The sequence below is a fragment of the Alosa pseudoharengus genome, unplaced genomic scaffold (assembly GCF_046254945.1).
Source record: "Alosa pseudoharengus isolate Yale_2024_CS ecotype anadromous, Long Island Sound unplaced genomic scaffold, YU_APseudo_1.1 YU_APseudo_1.1_scf_56, whole genome shotgun sequence".
Lineage (NCBI taxonomy): Eukaryota > Metazoa > Chordata > Actinopteri > Clupeiformes > Clupeidae > Alosa > Alosa pseudoharengus.
Window position 1 is genome coordinate 301,072 of NW_027468844.1, and position 13,929 is coordinate 315,000.

The window sequence follows — 13,929 nt, forward strand, 5'->3', positions numbered from 1 at the left end:
CTCACTGCGCCGGGATTAATGTGTGCTTCACCTCACTGTGTGTTCACTGTGTGCTGTTTGTGTTTCACTAATTCACCGATTGGGTTAAATGCAGAGACCGGGATCAAAAAAGTATATATACTTATACTTAATAACCTGGTGATAAGATGTGATAAGATGTAGGCCTGTCTAAGAGACCATGGCAACTGTCCACATGGACCTAATTAATCATTATTGTAAAAGGCCAGGATATGTTGAATAATCCGGAAAATGCACAATGCAGCGTCTCACTGCTCTCAAGGCTTCATCAGCTGATACAGGGTCTGTCGAGAAGCACAAAACATTGTGGTGAAGGCGCACACACACACACACACACTGTCTCTTTCTCTGTATCTCTCGAACACACACACATAAACTGTCATACACAAAATGGGCTGTAAACTACACTCTACACACTCACTCTCTCTCTCTCTCTCTCTCTGTCTCTCTCTCACACACACACACACACACCACACACTCTCTCTCTCTTTCCCTCTCTCTCTCTCTCTCTCTCTTTCTCACACACAGAGACAGATAAACTGTCATACACAAAATAGGCTATTGTATGTGACCTACACTCCACAGGTCTGTTATGGTGAGAAAATATCACAGTGCTGCTCATTCTGGATGGAGTCAGTTCTGCTGCACTAATGGAGTTTCCCACCTGGCAAACTGCATCTGCAACATAACACAGTAACAATATCACATTTAGCCTACTGGCATGCCTTCAATATGGCCTGAAACATACTTTTTAATAGTCCATGATGCATCAAAGTTATCTATACATGTTTATAATTTATAGTTTATAACACCTAATGTTGTTTTTATTTTATTTTTTAATTCCAGGTCATGTCTACCAAGCTGCAGTTTGGTTTGATAAAAAATAAATAATAAATAAATAAATAAAGTTTCCCAATATCCCAATATGACAGAAATATAATAATTATAAAGTTAATAATAGAATATATTAATTAATCATAATAATATATTAAATGCTTCTGCATATTCATCACAAAAGGACTTAGGCTATCCATTTGAACTTGCATCTGAACCCTTATGTTGAGATAGCTGGATTGGACGAGAAAGGACGGGGAGGTGGTAGAAACAGGTGCTGTTGCGTAGAAAGAGAGCGACGTCACTACACTGGGACCAAGGTGGTGATCGTCAGTAGCCTAATTAGGGCTTCAGCAGATTGTTCCTCATAGACTTGCAGCAGATGGCATGGCTGTTAAGCCTGATTGGGTTCACTATAAAAACATGTAGCCTTTCGCTATCAGAATCAGTAGCGACTCTGCTGAATCTGGAGTAGGTCGTGAGGGAGAATAACCGTGTCGAGTTCATTCAGCTGGAAGTCGTGAATTATGCGGCAGCTCTTAAGTTTGTTTTGCGGTGCTTTCACCATTGCCTGTTTGCTGCCAGTTTTCGTGTCCGCTCTTCCGCGAAGTGTTAGGCCGATGCCACAATGGCAGCAGCCGTCTTCCTTGCCTCAGAAAGGCCTCGCGCCCTCCCCGTGGAACCCTACACCTCCTCCTAGCCGGCCCCAGGTAGCCAAGGGCGAGAGCGACCAACGCCGACCGGATATAGCAAGGATAAAGGTAATCTGCCACCCAGACTACATGGAGCTCCAGATGGACGCTGATCTGCTGGGCATTGGTGTCCTGGTTGATGTGGAGGACATCCGGCTGGGCCAGAGTGACCAATCCGGGGAGGCATGCAGGGCCTTTCCCACCGAGCCCGGGAAGTACGTGATCGCTGCCCCACTGACTGACTGTGGTACGCAACATGTGGTGAGTTTCTCTGGAACTTCTGTGTGGATGAGGTGCGATTTATAGCCTAACCTTAATTAGCTACGTTTATATTCAGTTTCAGCTGATTTTTGCATTGACTAAACATCCACTTGATCCTATGGGTATTATCGTGGCATCAAATGGCCTATAGAGTTTACGTTTATTCATTGCCCCCTCCTCCCTCTCTCCCTCCTTCCCTAGATCACCGCAGACCAGCTGCTCTACACCAACACCCTGGAGTACTCTCCTGGCCCCTCCTCGGACGGCTTAATCCGAACTCAACCGGCTTCCTTTCCCATTGTGTGCTACTATAAAAGGTAAACCTGTAAGCATGTCCATGGAGCTCCAATACACTTTTTTTTTTTTTTTTTTCTCTGCCCCCCCACACCCCACCCCACCCACCGCCCTCAGTCTCACTGCTCTCCCGTCTCGTTGTCTCTCTGCTCTCCCGTCTCGTTGTCTCTCTGCTCTCCCGTCTCGTTGTCTCTCTGCTCTCCCGTCTCGTTGTCTCTCTGCTCTCCCGTCTCGTTGTCTCACTGCTCTCGTTGTCTCACTACAGGAAGTTTGACCTGAGTAGCATCCCTGTGATGCCCACGTGGGTCCCCTTCATGTCCACGCGTGCTGACGAGGGCCAGCTGGTGTTCTCCCTCCACCTCATGACCGGTTCGTGTCGCCTTGTTGTACACTATGCTTTTACACAGACGTCCATCACTCATCAAGATGGGGCTGCATGCACACTGATCGCTTGCAGTCTTTCATTTTAGTGCAGACACTTGACTGCTATTTCAACACTACTGTGTAAGGCTGCAGGCCATCAGTGTGCTCCTTCTCTCGCTTCACCTTAAAGGTCTGCCGTCCTACTGAAGCACCTGACTGCAGTTTCCTACGGATGATGTGGAAGGCCCTACTTTAATTAGATGTCCCTCTTGCTCATGTTGCTCTAGGGCAATTCCATGCAAAACTCCCGTCCATAACGCCAACTAAATGTCATGGGTCATGTCCATAATGCCAACTAAATGCCATGGGTCACGTCCATAATGCCAACTAAATGCCATGGCTCACGTCCATAACGCCAACTAAAATGCCATGGGTCACGTCCATAACGCCAACTAAATGCCATGGTATTTGTATGATGTGAATGTAGAACTTGCAGTTACAAAAACATCACATAATCGACTAAGAGGGTATGCTCAAATTTCAAGGTATCTTCATTCACATCATACCATGGCGTTGTGTTGGCGTTATGGATGTGACTGTTTTGTATGCAATTGGCCTCTTATTTGAGCTCTTAGTAATAAGGTTAAATCTTTTAATTTATAACCAAGACCAAGCTCATTTAGTAATGATCTATTATTACCTTAACCAAGCACCAAACCACATTGGTGGGTCTGCTTCACTCACTACCATGTGACCTGATGGCTGTTGGTGTTCCCGATACCCTTTACTCATTAACTGACTGTGCTTTGCTAACCATGTTTATATGCAGCCCCAACTCATCCAAGATATGACTCAAGGTCTCTTCTGACTGAATTAAATATCCTGCTGCTAGTGTTGAGGAAATGCAGCCTTTAATATAGAGTGCATTTAGATTGAAATTTGTAAACTGATGTCTTTCAATATGTTTGAGTACTGCTGGTGAGTGTCTGCTGTGCTCTCTGCAGATGACTGGGCGTCCCAAAGGGCTACTACCACATACTACTTGGGTGACCTCCTCAACATCGAGGCCTCGGTCGAGCAGTTCAACCATAACCCCATGCGGATTTTTGTTGACCACTGTGTCGCCACGGTGACCCCTGATGTTGATTCTGTGCCCCGATATGACTTCGTTGATCAGGGGTAAGCTATAACCACCTGTGTTCCACCTCATGTGTAGTCACTATTTGGGTTCTCCTTCATATTCCAGCTCTTGTTTAGTCACTATTTGGGTTCTCCTTTATATTCCAGCTCTTGTTTAGTCACTATTTGGGTTCTCCTTTATATTCCAGCTCATGTTTAGTCACTATTTGGGTTCTCCTTCATATTCCAGCTCATGTTTAGTCACTATTTGGGTTCTCCTTCATATTCCAGCTCATGTTTAGTCACTATTTGGGTTCTCCTTCATATTCCAGCTCTTGTTTAGTCACTATTTGGGTTCTCCTTTATATTCCAGCTCTTGTTTAGTCACTATTTGGGTTCTCCTTTATATTCCAGCTCATGTTTAGTCACTATTTGGGTTCTCCTTCATATTCCAGCTCATGTTTAGTCACTATTTGGGTTCTCCTTCATATTCCAGCTCATGTTTAGTCACTATTTGGGTTCTCCTTCATATTCCAGGGGGGTTATTCCAAGAACATGGTTTACTGACAAACCTGGGTAAGTTGACTCAGTGGTAAACCTCCTAATAGAAGAACTATATGGCACCATTACCTTAACAAAAAAATGCCATAGGGATCTTGTTTTAGGAGGTTTACCACTTACTGAGTTAACTTACCCAGGTTTGTCACTAAACCACATACTTGTAATACCCCCCCCCCCACCAGGAACTAGATGTAGGATGTTTGTATTTACTCTTCAATGCTAACTGCCTGCCCCCACCCCCAGTTGCCTGATGGACAGCTTCCTGACGGGGTCTAGCGCTCGGTTCCTGCCCCGTCTTCAGCACAACAAGCTCCAATTCCAGCTTGATTCCTTCCGGTTCCACCAGGAGGAACGGACTGAGGTGTGTGTGTGTGTGTGTGTGATTGGGTTCTAGACAGTGCTTGCTCTTTGGGTTTGTTTGTATAGCAAACCAGGGCTTAGCAGAATTGTTGCTGCCAGTGCAGAACCTGTTACGTTTAGTAAGCAGAGGTGTCGTCGTGTGTTCTCTCAAGCATGGCAGAATCCTGTGTGTTTGACTAGGTGTGTTAAGATGTCTTTATTCCCCCCCCCCCAGCTGTACATCTCGTGTGTGTTGAGGGCCGAGACAGGCACTACACTGGACGGCGTGTGCCGCGCCTGCTCCTTCATAGACAACAGGTTGGTGACCAGTTGATGTCTACCAGTGACTAAACACAGATGAGTTGCCTCGGTAACCACTTTAATAATCTAATGTCTGTAGAAGTTTAAATTGGTGTATTTGCATTCTTGTGCTCATTGATTTTTAAATCATTTGTATTAGTCATGGTATCTTGTGACTGCATCACTATTACATGTAAAAGCTTAATTTTGTTTTTGTAGGAACACTTTAGGGCTCTTTGTCAATGTGTAATATAATACATGTTACTACTAGACCACCTACTTCGAATCATCTTGATGTGACATGTCTATTGGGACTTGTCAATATTAGTGGTGACATTGGTTTTGTTTACCTTTCTTGCACTCCACTGGACATGAATACTTTAATACATGGCACTATTTCTAATTTCAAATTGTGTGTTGATAGTTCATTAGGCATGTTGGTGTGAGACAACTGCAGTGCTTAATGTCTGTTCTTCCCACCTGTGGCCACTAGCTGGCAGTCTGCTGACAGTGAGGACTGGCTCTGTGACAGCTGTGTGTCGATGCGTGGCTCCGCCCAGTCTCCAGCGTCCAATCAGAAGGGCTCCATGCCAGCGTCCCAGAGTTCTGCTGGTAGTGGTGGCGCTGGTGGCCTCAGGCCCAGTTCGGCACCCAGTAATCTGGACTCCACCAGAGGTACCGGAACCTGTGCTACAAGATCGGTCTGGGCGGACCATGAGATGGTTGTGTTTTTAAATGTTCTTAGCAGATCCTTTTGTCCAAGGCAACAAGGACCTCAGTCAACATTACATTGACATTTGAGATGAACAGTTTATAGGTTTCATACGGCCTAACTGGAAGTAGGCTACCAATTAAGAGTAAATTGAGTCCTCTTGCGCTCATGCATGTGTCCATATAATGTGGAGGTGTTTGCCAATTCTGCTGGTGTGTGTTTAGGTTGGGAGAAACAAAAGCGTGTGGGTCCAATCTCTGTGTTGAAAAAGGCCAGAAGACCACTGGCACCACCAGAAGCAATGCATGGCCTCCCAGAACTCATGCCAGGTGAGCAGGCACAAGAAAGACGTTTCTAGAATATTCTGGAACATTTTCTTTTTTTGTGGGGGTGGGAGGGTAAAAAAGGTGTGATCATTCTGGCAGTATGGAAGGTTTTAGAGTTTGTAGCAGTAACATTTGTAGCATTTGCTCTAAGTTCTGCCTTGTGTGGTGCAGCAGAGGCCTTTGAGTGCAGCTGATGTGTTCAAGTGCGGCAGTGCATCGGAAGACTTTCTGGCATGGGTAATGGTTGTCTGTCTTTCAGAAACTAACATGGCCAAGTCTGTCAAAATGGGACTAAGAAGTTATTCTCCCCACAAAGATGGTCTCTCCAAGGAGCTTGACAAGCCAGGTATTTATTATAAAATTATTATATTTATTATTATATTAACATTTATTGTAAATCAATATCATCTCTTTGGTTCTCAGTTAATAAGAATGTAGCAGTTACCCAAAGTCCAGATGGAAATGTCAACCAGTTCTTTGACCTGTGGAAACAGCAAGCATCCCAAAAAGGTATTTATCTATAAAAATCCTACCCCTCCACTCACACACAGTGTTTCCCACAGAATTGAATTCCATTTGTGGTGGTTGGTTTGCGGAATTAAGTTAACAAATTAGCACAGCGTGGTTATGATGCTAACCAGATTTAAGCACAATTTAGTACAACCTGGAAAATCATTGTGTGGTGGTCAATGTTGATAATGTGGTGGGCCACCACAAATAAGTCAATGTATGGGGAACACTGCACACGTTCTTAAGTGACAGTTTAAATTAAATAGGTGTGTTTGGATTCTTGTGCTCATTGATTAAAATGATTGTATTTGTCATGGTATCCTGTGATTGGTGCATCACTATTGCATGTAAAAGCTATTTTATCACTATTGCAAGTAAAAAAAAAAATGTTGTGCAAATGCTTGTGGCATTGAAATTGTTGATGTTGAAAATGTTGATTCAGTTCAGAGACAGATCTGCACCTGATGTCTGGGGTGCGGTGTCTCTAAATGATTGAAACCACACACACCCCCACACATACCCACACACCACACCCTTTTCTCCTGAACAGACTGGACCGAATTGATGCAGCTTTTGCTGAAGGCGGCTTCGCCTGCCGTCACCAGTGCAGAGTCCCTGGTGCCCAGTGAGGAGATGCGCCTGCCTGCAGAGGAGGAATCAACCGCTGCTCCTGCTCTTCAGCCACTCACCCCGGGATACAAAATGGCTGACCTGAAGCTTGACGTTGACGTTGCCATGGAAATGCATCCGTCCTCCCCAGCTCCACTCAAAGAGGATGTGGTGGTATCAAGCGACTAAGTGAACGATTCTATGACGTTAGTTTAAGGTCTTGCAAGCTTCCATGGTTTGAGAAATAAATGTTCCAAACTGAGCTTTTGTGTGGTGTGTGTTTTGTGCTTTGGTCATTCCAAGAGTGCCCCCCCCCCCCCTCCATATACATGCATTTCTATGGAACGTCACAAAAACATGTGTGCGCAACCAAGAGGCAGAAAGCACCATAGAACAGCATAGAGCAATGCAAAAGAATAAAATGAGTTTTTGTGCTGAAAACTGCACCAATTCGAAATCACGATGGTTAGAGAATGTTAAACATGTTCAATATCCCAAACGGAATGCATGTCTTCGCCAAATATGACAACATACAATGTTATATTAATAATCCAAATGAACATATAGTCTGAAATGAGGTCATTGAGACAACAGGGGTTTACAAAAAAATCCGATTGTAGCTTACAGCAGCCGACTATTTAGGTTAAGTCTATAACGTTGTGGACGGCCACCAAGCGTCTTCTGCCTCAAGGCTGCGCGCGCATCTAGATTTGTTGGCAAACGGGAAACCCGTGTACAGAAGTTGGAAATTCCAAATGGTATGAAGGGGTAGGCCTGTGAGGTATAATTCTAGCTTACTTGCCACTCTAAGCAAACACAAGCATGTAGTTCTTACTAAAGATTCTAGAACAGAGCTCTGTTCTAGAATTTTTGGTTCTTACTACAAGTTATTATTTTTTGTTTCAAGGCGTAGGCTTGTTTACGTCATTGTGCCCGAGGCACTGACAACGCTGCCACCCAGTGGAATTCGACGGTTAACGTAACGTTAGCTACTCGCAGCGTTTCTGGTTATTCCCAAGAAAGGTTTGTTTTACAATCATCCCTGTGCATAGGCCTACTTACATTTTTAACTTAACATTCGCCATCAAGCACTTGGCAAATAACGTCTTAGGTTCGACTATCAGTTCTCAATTAATGTTAGCACTAGCAGCTATGCGTTTATTTGGCTATTTTCAAAACAGCAATTTGGCTAATTCATTAATTAACGTTACTTGTCACGGATTTAACTTTTTAACGTTAGGTTAAATTGTATTAATTTAAACGGTCAGTGTGTTGGCTGAGAACTGTAAGACTTGCATTTATTGACCACATGTTTGCACCAGAAGCTATGCTGTCAACGTTAGTTCTGGCACAGCTGCATAAATTAGTGTGAAGTTGCTGACGAATGCTAGCTGCTAACGTTAAATTCACGCTGACATTACTTGGCTGAATATAAGTTATATGCCCTTGCGGTGGTGCCCCACAATGTTATGTTAACGCTATGTTTATCATATTTCCATGTTTCGCTTCGGTAGATGTTGCAGCTCACATTACATTACAGGTGCAATACCAGGTGTAATTTCGTTTGACCGAAACTAAGTCACTAACGTTGTCTTGCATTGAAAGAAGTTGAGAATCTTCAGAAGCCAGCATCTTTTGCTACATGTTCTTTCCAAACAAACATCATGTAATAATGGAGCAATACTGTATGTGTTCTAGCATACTTGGGACTGCAGATGGTACACACGTTTGCACATTTATTCAACTGCATGTGTCATTTTTTTGTTGTAACCTGAAACTGTCTTGTTGCTTTTTCTCTTCAAAATATTTGTCTAGGTTCGCCACAGAAAAGCAAGATGTCTCGACTTCAGAATCTGTATAGCGTTATGAAATATCTGATGATGATTCTAAGCGGCATCATACTGGTAATTGGGCCACGGTTAATTGTGTTTAAGCTACAATAATTTTTAACATGAGGCTTTAATATAATATAACAATGTAGATAGATAGATACTTTATTGATCCCCAGGTGAAATTCAAGGTCTCAGTAGCATACAGACAACACACACATTCACTAACAGCAGAAAAAGTAATTAAAAGTATATCATATAAAAACACAACTAAGCAATAAGGAAATATGCCTTGTGTCTCAACAATGCAGAAGAAGAGTGGTCTCCTCCAGTGAAAAGTCAGAATACATCCTTCCTCAGTCCTCCCTTCTTTACCCTAACCTTTTAGCGCTCTCAACCACACACACATACTGACACCTGTACACACACACACACCTTTCCCTCTATCCTTCAAAACTCATTCCCATCCTTCTCCTCCCATATCACTTCATATTTCTCTCAACGCTCGCTCTTCCTCTCACCCCCTCCTCTTCCTCCTCCTTCTCCAGATCATTAGGTGTGTTCGACTTGAGGCAGATCTTTGCAGATCTGACTTGATGTGATGCATGCTGGGTTGAACACAATGCATACTGGGATGGACTCAATGCTTGCTGGTTAGAAATTCTGTCCGACTTCTGTCAGCCGGGGAGGGACTTACCACCGTGACACCATGTCACATGACCTTAAAATATCGCGGGAGTCTTAGCCTGCAGACAGATCTTGCAGTTGCCTTCCACGAGCTGCACGAGCTAAAACACGCCCTCATGACGTCAGTTCAAAGACGTGATGGGGCCATTTGGGAGGAATGTCCTCATGACGATTATGTCTCATGCTGTTTCCTTATGTTGGAATATGCGAAAATAAACAGAAATCGAAGGGGTACCTTCTTATACGTGATTTCTGCAACAATGGTAGGCTAGCCTACTGAAAACGTTTGGATATTCTGTTATTTTCTGCTGTTCGCTAAATAGATAGACACATATATAGGGGAAACACTTGATATTGAATTTATGTGCTACAATGCAGGCCTGTTAACTGTATGACAACAGTGGTTTATTTAAACTACATCATAAGAATTTATTTCGTCAGTCATCATGCTCATTTTAATGAGTAAGAATGAAAGTTCTGCTGTGTTTATTGCAAACAAAATTCCGCGATATCTCCCGCGAGTCACGTCAGGCAGACTGTAGCCTGTCTGTCCGGGATGAGCTGCCCTCTGTTGTAGCTCCTCCCGGCTAGCCTCTGAAGATCACGTTTACGTAGAAAGCCAGACCAAGTCAGACTCAGTCCAAGTCGAACACGCCTAATGTCTCTCTCTGTGGTCGCTCTTCCTCTCACCCCCTCCTCCTCTTCCTCCTCCTCCAGATCAGTGTCTCTCACCGCTCACTCTTCCTCTCACCCCCTCCTCCTCCTCCTCCTCCTCCTCCTCCTCCTCCAGATCAGTGTCTCTCTCTCTCTCTTCCTCTCACCCCCTTCTCCTCCTCCTCCTCCTCCAGATCAGTGTCTCTCTCTCTCTCTTCCTCTCACCCCCTCCTCCTCCTCCTCCTCCTCCTCTTCTTCCTCCAGATCAGTGTCTCTCTCTCTCTCTTCCTCTCACCCCCCCCTCCTCCTCCTCCTCCTCCTCCTCCAGATCAGTGTCTCTCTCTCTCTCTCTTCCTCTCACCCCCTCCTCCTCCTCCTCCTCCTCTCACCCCCTCCTCCTCCTCCTCCAGATCAGTGTCTCTCTCTCTCTCTTCCTCTCACCCCCTTCTCCTCCTCCTCCTCCTCCAGATCAGTGTCTCTCTCTCACTCTTCCTCTCACCCCCTCCTCCTCCTCCTCCAGATCAGTGTCTCTCTCTCTCTCTTCCTCTCACCCCCTCCTCCTCCTCCTCCAGATCAGTGTCTCTCTCTCTCTCTTCCTCTCACCCCCTCCTCCTCCTCCTCCTCTTCTTCCTCCAGATCAGTGTCTCTCTCTCTCTCTTCCTCTCACCCCCTCCTCCTCCTCCTCCTCCTCCAGATCAGTGTCTCTCTCTCTCTCTTCCTCTCACCCCCTCCTCCTCCTCCTCCTCTTCTTCCTCCTCCTCCTTCTCCTCCAGATCAGTGTCTCTCTCTGCTTGATCTTCCTCACCCCCTCCTCCTCCTCCTCCTCCTCCCGTACAGATCAGTGGCTTCGTGGTGCTGGGTGTGGGCATCTGGATCAACATTGGCACAAACAACTTTGTGAAGAGCGTTGGTGACTTCTCCTCACAGCTGGGCATCATCAGCACCGTTTGCATGGTAGCCGGTGCCGGACTTTCGCTGCTCGGCTTCATTGGCTGCTATGGCGCCTGGGCGGAGAAGCGCACGCTCATCCTGGTGGTGAGGGGACACACACACACACAGTCAAGCTTATAAACACACACTCAAGCTCACACACACACAGAGTCAAGCTTACAAACACACACTCAAACTCACACAGAGTCAAGCTTACAAACACACACAGGCACACACACACACATACAGAGTCAAGCTTACAAACACACACTTAAGCTCACACACACTCACACAGTCAAGCTTACAAACACACACTCAAGCTCACAAACACACACACAGAGTCAATCTTACAAACACACACTCAAGCTCACAAACACACACACACACACACAGCAAGCACACACACTCAAGCTCTCTCACTCACACTCGCTCACACACACACATACTCACAGTAAAGTTCACAAACACACACTCACTCACTCACACACTCAGTCAAGCTAACAAACACACACTTCAGCTAGCACACACCCAGTCAAGCTGACAAACACACACAGGAATGAGCCTGTAGCAGAGCTGATCTGAAAGCTGCTATTTAAGAGAGTTGGTACACCGTGGCAACAGAACACAGAACACAACAGAACAGTGGAATGTACAGTAGACGTGGTGCAGTGCTGTCCTGAGAAGAATACTACAGGTTCAGTGCTGTCCTGAGAAGAATACTACAGGTTCAGTGCTGTCCTGAGAAGAATACTACAGGTTCAGTGCTGTCCTGAGAAGAATACTACAGGTTCAGTGCTGTCCTGAGAAGAATACTACAGGTTCAGTTGTAATGCCCATTTACGGCTTCCTCTCGCAGCCTCACCTACCTGCCATGCACCCTAACTGGTTATGTGCCATTGTTGACTTGTGTCTCTCTCTCTCTCTCTCTCTCTCTCTCTCTCTCTCTCTCTCTCTCTCTCTCTCTCTCTCTCTCTCTCTCTCTCTCTCTCTCTCTCTCTCTCTCTGCTTTATTAGTGTGACTGTATGGGAACAGTATTGCCAAAGCTATTGTTACATACTGTACTGTACAACATAACACACAATAACATAAGACCCTCTCTCTCTCTCTCTCTCTCACACACACCATCTTTAGTACTTTGTGACTGTGAGTTTGCTGTTCCTTGCTGAGATTGCCATGGCCCTTATGGTCATGATCTACAGAAATAAGGTGAGTGAAACCTTACCCCAAATACATCTAGACCACTGAGACATACTTAGAGTCAGTTAGTTTGCTTCCCGTTGGTCTTAAGGTGTCTAAATGTGTGTGTGTGTGTGCGCGCATATGTGTGTGTGTGTGTGTGTGTGCGCATATATCAGGGGTGTGATTCTTCCGTTTTTAAACGGAATTCCGTTTTTTTCTACTTGAAAATAAGACCCACACAATTCGTCTAGATCCGATGAGTTTTCTTTAGGAGGGGGGGGGATGGTCTGTCGGTCAGAGGTAGGCTATATCTGTATAACACAGGCCATTGTTATAACAGGCCGCTGACAATGACTACGGGTTTTGTGCTTCACATCTTTCCGAATATCACGCCGCAAGTAGTGTATTCCCTTTACTAGTGGATTTCATTGAAAGTGAAAGTAGACGGGTTGATCAGCTGCGTTCTGAAAAATGCGTGATTCAAGTCCAGTGTGTGTGGCGAACTAGTTTCTCAGCAGAATCCATGAAACGGTAAAGGTCAACAAATTGATTTAAAAAAGTTGAAGTTGAATGAAGTTTTTTTTTCTCGTTTTGGCTTTGCATCGGGTTCGCTTTCAAGATTTTCCGATAATGAATCTCGTGATGCTGATATTGAATTTTAATTTATGCGCGTGTAAGCTGTGCTTGAAGTTAGCTGTGACAGACTAGCCTAACCTTACAGGTTTTCATAGTTTTAACCACAAAGCCTGTCTACCTTAGGCCTACTACATTGTTTAGTTAACACCTTGTCCTTTCGCGTTTGTCCAGCCGTTCACCTCCGTGAACCTTGCGCCCCTTGTCTAAAACATATTTCATGATGCCATCTCACCATGAGGAAATGTAACGTTATGGTGACGGTGCTAAGAGATCAAAGCTTTGGCATACTTAGTAAACGTCTTGCACATAATATTGAGCTGAATATTGAGTGGAAATAGCCTACTGTAGCATTGTGCTGATAGATAAAAAGTCGCCAAGGCGCAGTCCGCATTTTAACCCTAGCTCTCCATTTAGTGTGTGCGCTTGTAAAACTGGTGTTGTAGCCGGTTAGCCTACACAATCCTGGTGCAGTAGCTTAAAACAGAGCCTAATATTTATTTTAGGAGGAGAGGTTTAGGACCTACAGTGTTACTTTGGGAGGAGAAGAATCAATGTAATTTGATTCTCTTTGGAACTGAAATATCAACAACCTTCAAGTTGCAACCTCTTCAATCAGCATCAATATCAGTAGGCCTATCACATGATTCACTATTTTGTACGTAGGCCCAGAGGACTGTTAGGGGGCAGGCTATATTATCATCAAGTAGGCCTGTAGTAAATAATTTACTCAATGTTGGTTTACGTTATAAACAAAAAATCCATGCTATCCTTGCTTCTGCGTCACTGTTGGCAAAATGATCATGATGGCCTATATTTTTCAGCCATATTTGGTTTAGTCTTGTGTAGGCCTAGGCTACCTTACTCCATTATAAATTTGTCTTCTTTAGGCCTTATAGGCTGTATTGTAATATGCTATAATGTTTTAAATATATGTATATCAATGTATCAATACTTCCCGTAAAAGTCATCAGATGTCATCATTTAAAGGGTTATTTTTAGGGCTGTCAATCGATTAAAAAAATTAATCTAATTAATTACATACTCTGTGATTAATTAATCTAAATTAATCACATAT

The 13,929-nt window shown here is 44.4% G+C and overlaps 2 protein-coding genes and 1 long non-coding RNA gene across 3 annotated transcripts in view; all 3 read left to right on the forward strand.

The window, feature by feature from the left end:
- Positions 1 to 1,472: 1,472 nt before the first annotated feature.
- On the forward strand, positions 1,473 to 5,374 carry LOC143105434 (zona pellucida sperm-binding protein 3-like; the record flags this gene model as incomplete). The annotated part of the gene is made up of 7 exons (XM_076269427.1): positions 1,473 to 1,805; positions 2,007 to 2,122; positions 2,365 to 2,468; positions 3,467 to 3,641; positions 4,386 to 4,503; positions 4,717 to 4,799; positions 5,275 to 5,374. Coding segments are annotated over exons 1-7 (1,029 nt in total), but the record flags the coding sequence as incomplete, so codon positions are not given.
- Positions 5,375 to 6,158, forward strand: LOC143105444 (uncharacterized). The gene is made up of 3 exons (XR_012983454.1): positions 5,375 to 5,456; positions 5,718 to 5,822; positions 6,079 to 6,158. It is a non-coding gene; the product is annotated as an uncharacterized LOC143105444 (long non-coding RNA).
- A 2,645-nt stretch (positions 6,159 to 8,803) lies between these two features.
- The window catches only part of LOC143105435 (tetraspanin-16-like), a gene marked incomplete at its 3' end in the record, with an annotated part of 11,576 nt that continues 6,450 nt past the window's right edge, over positions 8,804 to 13,929 (forward strand). The window contains exons 1-3 of the mRNA XM_076269428.1: positions 8,804 to 8,842; positions 10,946 to 11,143; positions 12,171 to 12,245. Of these exons, the coding sequence (XP_076125543.1) occupies positions 8,804 to 8,842; positions 10,946 to 11,143; positions 12,171 to 12,245 (312 nt within the window). The remainder of the gene's footprint in view (positions 8,843 to 10,945; positions 11,144 to 12,170; positions 12,246 to 13,929) is intronic.